Source organism: Oenanthe melanoleuca, chromosome 1 (genome assembly GCF_029582105.1).
Source record: "Oenanthe melanoleuca isolate GR-GAL-2019-014 chromosome 1, OMel1.0, whole genome shotgun sequence".
Classification (NCBI taxonomy): domain Eukaryota; kingdom Metazoa; phylum Chordata; class Aves; order Passeriformes; family Muscicapidae; genus Oenanthe; species Oenanthe melanoleuca.
This window is the reverse complement of record NC_079333.1, coordinates 4,578,539-4,591,495: the sequence shown is the minus strand read 5'-3', so window position 1 is coordinate 4,591,495 and position 12,957 is coordinate 4,578,539. Positions and strand designations below refer to the sequence as shown.

The 12,957-nt window shown below is 37.6% G+C and overlaps 1 protein-coding gene across 8 annotated transcripts in view; it reads left to right on the top strand.

Moving 5' to 3' along the window:
* The window catches only part of DCAF6 (DDB1 and CUL4 associated factor 6), a 75,087-nt gene extending 62,874 nt beyond the window's left edge, over positions 1-12,213 (top strand). For all 8 annotated transcript variants that reach the window (XM_056499910.1, XM_056499900.1, XM_056499890.1 and 5 more), the window contains 5 exons: positions 3,568-3,706; positions 6,203-6,359; positions 7,836-7,924; positions 10,409-10,514; positions 11,767-12,213. In XM_056499910.1, the coding sequence (XP_056355885.1) occupies positions 3,568-3,706; positions 6,203-6,359; positions 7,836-7,924; positions 10,409-10,514; positions 11,767-11,831 (556 nt within the window). In that variant the 3' untranslated portion in view covers positions 11,832-12,213. The remainder of the gene's footprint in view (positions 1-3,567; positions 3,707-6,202; positions 6,360-7,835; positions 7,925-10,408; positions 10,515-11,766) is intronic.
* The last annotated feature ends 744 nt before the right edge of the window (positions 12,214-12,957 follow it).

The following is a 12,957-nucleotide window of genomic DNA, read 5'->3' as shown; positions in this document are numbered from 1 at the left end:
CAGTGAAAATGTCTCTCCCCCTAGTGGGGCTTGGGGGGATAATCTTTAAGGTCCCTTCCAGCCCAAAGCTGTCTTCTGAGAAAAGGAGACCATATTTGTCTGTGTGTGAGTACATTTGGAAACTTTGAGAAGCGACAAAAATCCTCAGCACTGAAAGGAATCAATACTGAGCTCAATAGTCAATGCAGAGCTGAGACAAAAGGGATGGAGCAGGGAAGCAGGAGACGTGAGCTCTGCACCCAGCTGAGCTCAGGAGACTGACCATTATCAGTCTGGGATAATGGTGTTTGGAAGGAGTAGGCTTATCTCAGGTACCAGATGAGTTTTATGGCAGCCACTACATTATTGCCCTTTAACAAACAAGCCAGTTAGTTAATTGTGCAAATTAGAGATTCTTGTTTTTAAAAAATTCCTCATTATGCTTCAGAACTTCTAAATATTCAGAAAATGCCCTATGTGACACCTTATATATTGTAAGACTTGACTTATGTGTATGCATATTTTCCATTTCTCTTCATTTATAATATATAGCTGTGGATCAGTTTGCATCATGGGATTTTTGTGGGTTTGGTTTTTTTGTTTGCTTATCTTGAACCTATGTTTAACTAAAAAAAATATGGCTTCACTCCTGAAACCCTGTTCTATTCACCTCAGGCTTAATTTAAATGGGCTTTTGATAATTAATTACGACAATTAACTTTGAGGACTTCAAACCTGGCTGATCGTAAGGAGAGAAGCAGTGCTCTGTGAATACTTCCTAGAACTGTACCCATTGATGGGGTTGCCTGAGGAGGGCTGACACAATGTGCATAAATTTCATTGTCTGACATTTTGTGCTTGGAAGAGCAATTTGGAAGGGAAGCAGAAACTCTCAGCCAGGCTCAGCTCAAGCTCAGAACAGTTCAAATGGCACAGCACACTTCTGTACCCACTGATGCTCCAAGTGATGAGGTTGCTGTCTGTGTTTGTGTTGGCAAAGACAGGAATTGCTCATCACAAATACAAATAGAAACAGCTATGTCAAGTTTGAAAATTCTTGTGAGTGTATGACTTCTAAAAGTATATAGAAAATCTGTAGTCATCAACAAGTAATACTCCTCAGAGAAAGGCTTTTTCCTGTACTGTTCTTTGTCCTGAAATGTCACTAAATTGGGCTCATATTTATGTTTTCTGGAGCAGACTTGCCCCTGCCATGTTCTTGCTTTCTGCAGGGCTCAGTCACAGAGCCATGTGTGCTTGGCTGCCTTCTCCCTGGTGTAGGTAATCATTGACTTCACAAGATAACTAAATAGAAATCCACTCCTGCCTTTTAAAATAAGCCCCCAAATGAGGAGATTAAATTCAGAGCTCCATGTAGTTGAAAGACAGTTTTAACCAAAAGTTGCTTCTGTGCTTCTGCTCTTATTTAAAAATGCATGATTCTGATTGCTGAGTAAGTAGTATTGGGGGTTTTTTGCAATGTCTGCATATTTCAGCCTAGAGGAATGGAGAGGAGGAGATTAATTTTTGTAGAGATGTTTGGATGAAAAATTGTGCAACAAACTACTTTGCTTTACCAATTAGCTACTTTAATACCATTTTCTAATCCCAAGACTTGTTACTGCTGTCCAGCAAGTAACCCTTCTGAAACAGCTGGACAAATTTACTGCTCTGTCAGTCCTAATGATGCTTAACTTCCCAGCCTCTTCACTGCACATCTTGAATTAATTCATGTGAATAAATGCATCAAAATTATGAAAACCAATACAATAAATGATAGATGCTTTTACTTTCTCACACAAACCCAATCTTGCAAGTAAAACCCAAATCTGTACAAATAATGGTTTAAAGTTTTTGTAAGTGTTTGGTGCAGCCTATCATGTGCATGCCACCCTTTTTCCTTTATGTAGATGCAAACTGGTGAGGAGAATAACTCAGTAATCTTTAAAGCACAGTAGATAAAGAACATAGGCTTCTTTTTTCTACCCTCTCTTGTATGAAGATGTTGTGAAAAACCTGCTTAAATCTGTTGAAGATAAAAGCTGAAGCTCTGCATATTGCAAGGGCTAACTAAAAAAACCAGTGTATTTATTTACTATAGTATAAAAAGGATTTTCATCTTCTCCAACAAGGATGAACCAGGAAATTGTCTAGGGATTGAAAGGATAGAAAACTCTCACCAAGGAAGTAGTAGTAGTCTACTTTTTCTGATGCTGTTTTCTAGGCAAACGTCTAAGAAGTGTATTGTAATAAATAGCACACTGTTAAGTGAATCTATTGGCTGGTGCTTTCAAAACTCTTCTGGTTTCTCTAAAACACAGTATTAAAATTTATTTTGAAAGCTTAGCTGTAGTAGGTGATCTGTCTTAGTAAAACTGTGGGGTTTGTTGGTTTATTTGTTTTTATAGTAAATAAATTTGCATTAATGACTTAGATTCCTTTTCCTTCTTTGCTTAGCTGTAGCATAACATTATTTCACCTTAACTTTTTGGTGCAACTTTCTCCCGTGGCAAAAATTAAGCAAAAATCTAAGAGAGAATTAGTTATGAGTTAGATCTGGTGGAATTTTTTTTTTTCTGGAGTAGACGACTTGTTGCTGGAGCCTCCAGGACCAGTGACTAAAACACTGGAAAACACTACTTGAAAACAAATTCAGGTTACTTTCTGGCAGCAGTATAGTGAGGTTCCTGGATCAGTTTAATTTTTAGGATCATATAAATTGCTGTAATAGTTTCCCTCCTTGCATTATGCTAAAATCTGTACCTGCTTCTTCTTGAGAGTGACATTCCCCTTGGACTCTGTTCAGGACCTCAAAGCTAATAATGGCAAGGAATGACAGAAGAAACAGTACTGAGATGTGAATGTCTGGTCATAGATGGAATTATGGGGATCTGCAAAATGAAGAGCTAAACAGGAAAAATTTGACACCAAGGTCTTTTCAGATTAATAAAAAAATAAGTTCCTGGAATTAAGCATTCACAAAACAAATTACTTAATTTGACTTCTTTTTTTAATCTCTGTTAATTTAGGAAATTTCCAGCTGTAAGCCTTACTGCTACCATATGGGATAGGTGCTCCAATAATTGATCTCAAATCATCTGTACCTTAGTAGGAACTCTTTTAAAAGCTGTCTAAATCTTGAATCTTGTCATAGACGAGAAATACATTGGACAAAATCTTAAGAAAAACCAAATCACACTGAGAGACACATTAGATCCTTAACGGCTTTTTAAAATTTAAATTTTCTATGTTCTGGCATAGATTTTTTTCTTTTTCACTTCAGAATTTTGCTACCTCAATATGGGTGGAGGATGAAAATAAAATAGCATGTGAATTTTGCCAGCAGCTGAAGTTTGTTCTAGAGAGGGGGAATAAAACCTGGCATCACTTGACATTCCACTGTCTTGCATGCTATTCTTGTTGTAAGCCAGGATGGAAAAAACTCAAGTCTGTAATTTTACAGTTGGGATTATGTTGATGTCTATGTCAAACTGATGGAGAATGTGCTGGAGTGCCTAATGATGATTTGTGAGAGCCCCTGCAGTGTGTGGGGAGGGGCTCTCAGTGCTGCTGTCTCTGGAATTCCAGACGATCCGCTGTCGCCCGCATCCAGGAGCTCTTCAGGAGGAGGAAGGAGAGGAAGGAGATGGAGGAGCTGGAAACTCTCAATATCAGGCGCCCCTTGATAAAGATGGTTTATAAAGGTCACCGCAACTCCCGGACCATGGTACAAACTGGGGTGCTCTGGGGGCTTTGGGGCTTTACTCACTGTCAGCTCACTGCACTGTAAGCATCCCAATATCCCTTCTTCACTTGAAAGGCACAGAATTTGCTCTAAATGGAAATTAAAATTAGTGTGACTCATGTCACTGTGAAAGAGTTTAAGACTCTCTCCCGTTAACATCCTTTAAAATTTGGGGTATTTTTCTTCTTTTTCATTTTCTCTCTCAGCTTAGGTGGGATAAAATGTGTCTACCTTCCAAATTATGATTTAATCCTCACTTTCCCTTCCAAGCTGTTCAAAATTATTATTTAATCTTTAACTCTGAGGAGCTTGGAAGGGAAAGTAAGGATTAAATAATAGTTTTGAAGAACCTTGACATCTCTGAATTAAAAAAAAAAAACAACTAGGGCTAGTTATTAAATTATCATTTAGCTACTTGATGCCTCATCTTTTTCACACAAGATGCTGTATTTTAAGAAAAATGCAGTTATTGTGTTTGTAAAGCAATGGTGCATGAAAACCAGATGCTGCTTTCCTTGCTATTTCTTCTTTTGGTTTTTGAAATATTTGGAAGGTGTGAAATTCTGAGTTCTAGGTGGTATTTTGCAGAAGTAGCTGGTGTGTTATTTTGCAGCTGATGTGAGGAGTAGTCCCTTTAACCCTCAAAGCCATTTTCTAGAGTTTGTGTGAATAGCTTTGATTACACTGGGAAAAATGCTTCAGTAAATACATATTTCAGTCTACATAAACAACAGGGTTTAGAATAAACTTTGATTAATGATAAGGAGTTTGCACTGTATTTCAGAAATCAATTTTAATTGCTCAAACCCCCATTATTTTAAAATTCCTGGCATCAGGCTCTTTGTGGTTAAAAGATACTAAAAGTGAGTTCATGTAAGTCTTAATTCAGTCTCTGCATAGCTGTTACTATATAGATTATTTAACAGATTTTGTTGTTTGGTTTCTTGGGGATGTGGGTTGGTCTTTTTGCTTTTGTTCCACAAAAGCACCTATGGCAAGGAATGCACAGAATGAAAGAAAATGAAATTTTATTTTCCCTGTTGGTCTTTATAGTTACAAACTTCATTTTAATCTGCTGGTTTGAGTAATACCCTCATTCCTGCAAAGCAAGGGCTAATCATATTTCCCTTTCAAATTTATGGAGGACACAGCTTAAAAAAAGCTTTGTTTCCTACACACCTTAGCAGCCCAGGGATAAAGGTTTGTTCTCAATTACATGAACCATCTATATATATGTATAAAATTTTTACATATATACATATATATATATATGGGTGTATGTATATATAATGAATTAAGATTATGCAAGCAAATGGAATTATGCTGGTTCTTCCTTACTTTTGAAAACTTAATTTGGTAATCTTGTATTTTTTATAGCCCTTCTTTTAAAACAGGAACTTTCAGAATCTTTTGAAAACTGAAATTTTTAAATGTGAATTTTAATTCACTGTTCTGTTCATTTCTGTGGTGCTAAAATTAGATTTTATGAGTATTGAGAAGTATGAGTAAGAGAATACAAAGGAAATAGGCAGAGGTCATAATTGAAAATTAAAATCTAAAATTTAAAGGTTTTTTTATTTTTGGGGATAATCTAGATATAACAGAATAATGAAAATATGTATTAAAAGGAGCTATAAGACAAAAGCTGCTAAAAGATTAATACATTGGAATTCATTACAGGAATGCAGCTTCTCTGGTTTATTTTTAGACATCAGGATGACTTTATTGCACTGACTGCAGTCGTTGGGACATATTCTATAGAGACAAAGATCTACCAAGCCTGAAATTCAAAACTGGGCATATTTATGCTGGAAATAAAGCACATATTTTAACAGCATAAGGGTTCAACTTTCCAATGAATCTATATCAAGGTAATTGAGGCAAAGCACAGAGCAAGGCAATGTCTGCTCTTCAGGGCATTTTCTAAAGGAAGTGTGCCAAAAGAAAATGCCTATCACCTCTAGAGGACACAGGATAGCAAATTTATATTGTTTAACAATAGTTACTTTGAGGTCCTACACTGAGTCAAATCAGAAGTGATTTCTGAAGGTTTCATAAACTTCTGTCTTGTCCCCTGTTTCTCTGTAATGGAAAGTTCCCCCATAGGGATTAGCCAATCACAAACTTTAATTTAGCCAAACTCTTCCTAAAAACTCCTTTGCATACCCCTGTCTCCAGTATCATTTCTGTGACTTCAGAAAGTGACAGATATGCTGACATTTATTTTCAAACTGTTCAGTTTGCCCCAACTACTCTCTTTTTCCTGTTAGCAGCTACTTTGTTCTGGAAATCTAAAACTTCCTGAACTTTTATTTTTTTTAATCATTCTTCTTTAAATGTTTCCTTTAAAATATCTTAAATCTTATTTCTGCATGGGCTGAGCTTTCCTTCAGCAGCACTGTTAGTGCAGACACAGGAGTGTGCTCTTGGATGGGCTTTTCACTGGCTGGATCTTACAAAGTTTTGTTTTTCTTGCAGATAAAGGAAGCCAACTTTTGGGGATCCAACTTTGTCATGAGTGGCTCAGACTGCGGGCACATTTTCATCTGGGACCGCCACACTGCTGAGCACCTCATGCTGCTGGAGGCTGACAACCACGTGGTGAACTGTCTGCAGCCTCACCCCTTTGACCCCAGTAAGAGCAGCATTCTCACACTGCATTTCCAGCTTACCTGCACTAAAGCATTTTAAAGCTCAGTCTTAAACTCTGTCTCAGAGCAGTGCATTGATTTTTTGTGTTCATGTTTCCCCATATAATTCAGATAATACTGTCACTAATGACCTTTGGCCCTTAAATCCCTCCTTACTCAAAAATTTATTGAAATCAAACTCTGCCTGGCACAGAACTTATAGAAATACTATCAGATGTAGTAAGAAGAATCTCAGCTTTTGCTGCCCTCAACACATAAGATGTTTTCTATGACTAGTACTAACAAGGGAAATATGATTGGTTGCTGAAATGCCAGCAATACTTGGAAATCATGCTGGAATCTGATCTCTACTTGGCTCTATCCAAAAAATGCAGTGGAAGTGGGTGTCTCCCTCTCACTGGCATTGTGGGATTAGAAGAGTTAATAAAATTCATAGAAATTCTAATAATTTGTGTTTAGAGGAAATCCTTCATAGAAAAGATAGACCAAAGCATAAAAAATCTGACCCATCCTCCAGCCTCTGACACAGAGAACACATTTGTGTTATTTCTTTTTTCACAGCTTACCTGGCTGTATAGTAAGAGTAAGCTATTAGTAAATCAGCAAGCAAAGTTGTTATAATAATTCTAGAAGAGGCTGGGGGTTTTTCAAACAGTTTGGGGAAACATGGAATACTGTCCTACACAGGGTAAGCCTTGAACTTTTAATTTTTTTATTGAAATTGAGTTTTTGTAAATGTCCTGAGTTGGATACTCCCTTTGGAAACACCTTTCAAAGTGCCCTGTGGCTGGTGTTTTGTTGGAGTGTGACTGTCTCCCTGTCACACCCTGAAGGTGTCATTAAGAGAGCTCATCCTCCTTCTAGGGCAGTTAATCTTGATCAGCTTCCCAGTTACTGAAACTTTTCTACGGAATTATAATTCCTGCAGTGGTTTTTGTGCAATGATCTAGAGACTGTTCTGCAACTTTTCATATTTTTCATCCTTTATTTATAACAGCATCCATTGCATCCTTAGATTTAATTATCAAATACATGAAATTCACTGAAATTATCAAAGATACATTTGAAATTATCTTGGTTCTGCCTTTGTACCTGGGTCTACAAATCCTAAAGCTTTGTTAATGCATATCCTTATCAGCAGAAATGAATTAGTAGAGGCTGGGTTTGCTTTACTTTTTGCTTCTATTTTTTATATATTCTAGTGATATTTTAAAATCTAAAACAGGGAGCTCTTGATGTTTGCATTTGTTTTCCTCATTTATATATAGATATATTCAAAACCATGTAATCTATGGAGCAGATCTCATGTGGAGACTTGGTAATTACAAGCTCTGTTCAGCATGAGATCTGACATTTGCAAATAAATGCTTCAAGTGAAGTATTTTTCTTCCATTTAAAGGCAGAAAATATCAATGAACACATAACTCATGTAATTTAGAATTACTGTTACTTACTTCTAGTTCTGGCCTCTTCGGGTATTGATTATGATATAAAAATTTGGTCGCCACTGGAAGAATCCAAGATTTTTAACAGAAAACTTGCAGACGAGGTAAGAACCTTTCCTCCTTTTTCATGGTAATGTTGTATCTTTAATTCTATAAAAGCCTTTGGTACAAATTACTGATATTGAATTAGCAGAGTTACTTAATGTTCAACAAATGAGCTACAGATAAAAAGCTGCCCTTCAGAGCAGCTGACTTTCATATCCTTGGCACTTTGCATTTCGTCAGCTCTCCCAGAAATTACATAACATGATCTGCTATTATGTACATGAAAGGAGTTGGAAGAAGTGTGAACACTCAGATATAGAAGGAAAACTGGCAGGAATTAATAAATGAACATAAGTGCCTGTCTCTAAACAAATAACTGGAGGGAAGATGAAGGAAATACAAGGATATACAGAACAATAGGGAGTGCAAAAATCAATTCTATTAAATATTCAGTGGCATAAAAGGGACTTAAAGGTTAAGATTGCACATGGGAATTTCATGGAATAAAGCAAACATTGCAAGCCAAATCAGTTATAAAAGTCCAATGTGAAGTTATGTAACTCATTGTTTTCATATTGCCCTCAGAGCAATAATTGGATATAGCAACTGGCTTGGGGTGGCCATATAGCTGACTGCTGAATAATCATATATGAGTGATTTATATAACACTATGTATCAAAATGTCATATGGTTTTCTGTAAATAATATTATAGGACAGATTTGGTTATAGGGTGGTCAAGTTGGGGGCTTTTTTTGTGAAATCATTTGGGCAATATGGATGAAGTAGACCTGGGGAGGTTTTAATCATTATTTCTCTGTAGCAGTGCTAAATATATTTTAAAGAAACAGAAACACAGAACCCTTAGCCAGCACCCCACATCCCTTGAAAAAACTCCAAACCATCAATTTGTGAGTTTTGAACCTTTCCCATTATTTTAGCACTGAATGAAGTGACACTTCCTTGCATTTTGTGTGACAGCTTTAGTCGTGACATGTTTTGGAGCCTTTGGGGTTTGGAAGTATTGCTAAACATAAATGCCTGCTGAAAGTAATTCTTGCATTTTAGTTCCCTCCCTTTATTTCTAATAATTGCAAGTTATTTAGATATTTAGTTATGTTTTCTTTAATAACTTTCAGAATAATTGACTGTAGTGCTGTTCATAATTTTATATGTTTTTTATTTTTTAATTTATTCCCTGTATTGAAATAGGGGATAGGAGATGTTCATAGCAATAAAATAGTTCTTACCATGTTAAGTTTGTCTGGAATAAGTGCCCAGCATATCTGAACTGAATTTTCCATGGAAGGGGGAAGTCTGGGGAGAAAACATTTGTGTTTTGAGGAAAGTTCCATATAAATAAAGAAATGTATTTAAAATTGAGAGAGGCCATGACCTTAGCAAATAGGAAAATACGGTGGGGATGAGAACAAAATATGAATAGAGAAAAAGCCTCAACAGCAGGTTGTCAGGGAAGTTATTGATGATGTACTGGAGAAATAGGGAGTGAAAGAGGAATAAAGAGCAGCCTGCTGCCTTCTCAGTTTGCTTCTGTTAGGCAGGGGTCAGCTGTGCCAAGTGCCTGGCAAACAGGGGAGAATGACAGAAAAGAGGTGCTGAAAAGGGAAGGGAGAAGGGCATTGCAAACATTTGCAACAACATATTCCTCACAAGAGGAACAGGCTTGAAGAGTCTCTCAGGGAGAACAAGAATTGAATTATTTTCCTGTCTTATAGCAGCTGATCTGGGAGCAAAGACTGAAAAAGGGTCAGAACTTGTCTCCACTTTAAGAAATTTTTGTGATTAATGATAACAAAAGAATATAGTCTAAAAGCTGGGACAATCTACAGTGTGGGATTAAAATTTATGGAGGAAGAAAAAAGGATGCCAAGAAAGTACCATGAGGAGGAATGAGGGAAGAGAGATAAAAGTATTCATTAGAAGATTTTTCTTCCTTGAAAATGAGACAGCAGGAACTGGCTCTTCAAGTAATTGAGAGGCAAGCTGTAGCTCTGTTTACAAAGAATTATGGAGTTAAAGAATGTTCCTGAAATGGGATAGAAAATGGCTTGTGTTCCTTGGATTTTCTCCAAAAGTTTCAAGCAGCATGAAGGTAGGAGTTGAGGGTAACCTCATCTCTTTTCCTTCCCACATTCTTGGCCAGCACTGGTGCTAGAACTTTGTTCTCTACAACAGTTGCCATCTGGAAACAGCACTTTCTCTCATCAATCTGCTTTACTTCATGAAAGATTTCCAAAGTTTTTCTTAGTCACCAATCTTAGTATCTGCCATGCACGTGGACAATGGAACCATGATCTTACTGGAATAGTCTTTAGACAGATAATTGGATACCTGCAGGCAGAGTCCACCATCTGACTTTTCTTACCCCAGACAACAGTATTCAACAGCAATTATTAAAATATTGCTTCCTTATGGTAATTTTGGACTCTGTAAAATGGCTTTGTATCTACAAGTCCCTATCAATGCAGTATTATTCTGTGTTTATTTCTGCTGATGTTTATTTCTGTTCATTGCCTGCCTCCAGGTTATAACTCGAAATGAATTAATGCTGGAAGAGACCAGAAACACCATCACTGTTCCAGCTTCCTTCATGCTCCGAATGTTGGCTTCGTTGAATCATATAAGAGCAGGTGAGAGACTTCTGAAGAGCTTGTCCACAACACTGGTCTATGAAATAGCAGGTTAATTGGGAAATCATCAAAACCTTCAGCTGTCTGTGGCATTTCTTGGGGTTGGTAAGAAGATTCAAGGGTTGTTCAAGGTTCCCTTAACAGAAATACTTAGGAATTGCTGCTTTGGTGTGAGACTTGCAATATCTTTGCAGCTGTTATTTTTCATCTCAAAACAAAGAGCAAAAGATATTTTTAGATGTTGAAGAATACTCTTTTCAGGAATGATCTTTTCAGTGAGTGCTGTATAATGGGAAAGCTACTGGGGAGGACTGGGATGAATTGTAAGATAAACTGGCTGTGACTGTGGGCTTGGATTTGTCTAGGGTTGAAGATAAAGAACTGTGGGAGGCATTGCTGGAGCTGCTGGCATATGGGGCAAAACCCTAACAGACATGTAGATGAAGGTTGAAATGACAGGAGATGCTGAATATGGGGGCTCTGGCTGGCAGTGGTGAGGAGCAAAGGAAGCTGTGCCTGGTGGTAGCTGCTGCTCCTCTCTCACCTCTGGCTGCTCTGAGAGCCCTGGGAGCCAGGAGGGTGCCATGTGTCCAGTCCAGTGCTATGCCTCCATGCTGCTGTGTTTCCTTCAATTGCCATTATCTCTTTTGAGCAAAGTGCTAAGAGAACTGCCCAACACTTCAGTTACAACAATTTCAGCAAAAATCTGTTACGGCTCAGTGGAGTGTTTCTAAACCTTGCTGCTTGTTGCTTGAGTGATTGGTCTTGAGCCAGTCATGTTCCCTCACACAATTCTGTAGTTGCCCTTCTCTAAATATTTACACTTTTTCGGATGTATTGAAGTGACAGGCAGTGATCCCCCAGTTTCTGGACTATTCACATTTCTAACTGTAGCTATAGTTTCAGCTCCCCAGAACAGCACTTCTGTCCCTTGTAGTCACCATCTCATTTTAATGTTATGCTTGCATTCATCTTTTCTGTGCTGACAGCCAGTCAGCAGCTACAAGGTTTTTCCTTTTTGTACACAGATTTTGCTTTCATGCCTGTCATCCTTTAGGGCATTTCTCCTTTTCTCCTTTCTTGTGGTAACATTTCTACCCACTCTCTGCTGTAAGTCCACACAGACTGTCTTCTACCATAAAACCCACAGCCATATCCCATTGTGTAATGGCCATGGGAGACAGCACGGAATAAATATTTACCAGAAAAAGAAAATGTTGCAAGTTCTTTTTACTAAATCTGTGTTTTGCAGACCGATTGGAAGGTGACAGGTCAGAAGGATCTGGCCAGGAGAATGAAAATGAAGATGAAGAGTAACCAACAATTGTGTGTGAGCACCTGGAAGTCAATAAATTTGTATAAAACATTAATTATATTTTTCCTTACAGAGCTTTAGTGCAATTCTGAGGTATTGCTTTTGGATAACCTAACCTTTTGTTTTTTTGAATGACTGTGTGCATGACTTGGGGAGAGTGTGCAAGTTAAAATAAGCAAAAATGTTTTTAAAATGTTTTGCCATGTATGAGGGGTGCTAGAAGATGCCAAGTGCAATATTTTCCTTAAACAGCAAATGTGGGAGCTTGGATCAATGTTTTAAAGTAACTTTCATTATAGTAAAAACGTTGGTTCAAATAAATTTCTATACCTGCTGTTTGCATGTTTGTTGCTTTCTAATTAAAATATTTGGTTGTTTTAAGTAGTTTTGTGGTTTTTCTTTGTGCAGCAATTGGTTTATCACCTTGTAAGTACAACCCCATTGCTGCCTTTGCAGTATTTGCATTCTTCCTTACAGTGTTTGTGAAGTGACAAATACGATTATTTCTTGCAGTGAGCACAGGGACTTTAGGACTCTGTGTCTCTTGGTTCTTGCATTTCCCACACACATATAGGCAAAAATTGTCTTTCCCTCAGTTGTATAATGTCACTTCTCATTCTCTGTGCTTGGGTCTGTAATGCTGGTGAAATAGTTGTATTTCACGGATAGATCTGTGAGTTTGCCTTCTTTGCAATAGCAGCAGGTACATCTTAATTTCCACTGGATTTAGGGACTCTGAATTTTAAAATTCCTGTTTCCTGGGAGTAATTATTTGGAAAGGCTGTTCAATCTGTTTTATGGGATTTACCCTTGCTCCACAGATTTTTGGATGGCAGTGGGGAAGAGAAAATGACGGAAGGAAGGTAGAGCAGAGAAAGAGCTGTTTGCTCAATGGCAGTTCTTGCCAAGGATGGCAGATGCTGAGAGGCTCCATTGGGAAATATAGAATGCTGGAAGGATTCTAAATCAGGAGGGTGAGGGTATTGGAGGCTTCATTACCTTGTTGACATTAAAATACACATTCATCACACAAACTGCACAAACTTTGCTGACATCAACAAAAGGAATTCCCCACACTGAAAAAGAACATAAGCACAATTCTGATGTCCTGATTCATAGTGCAAGCAG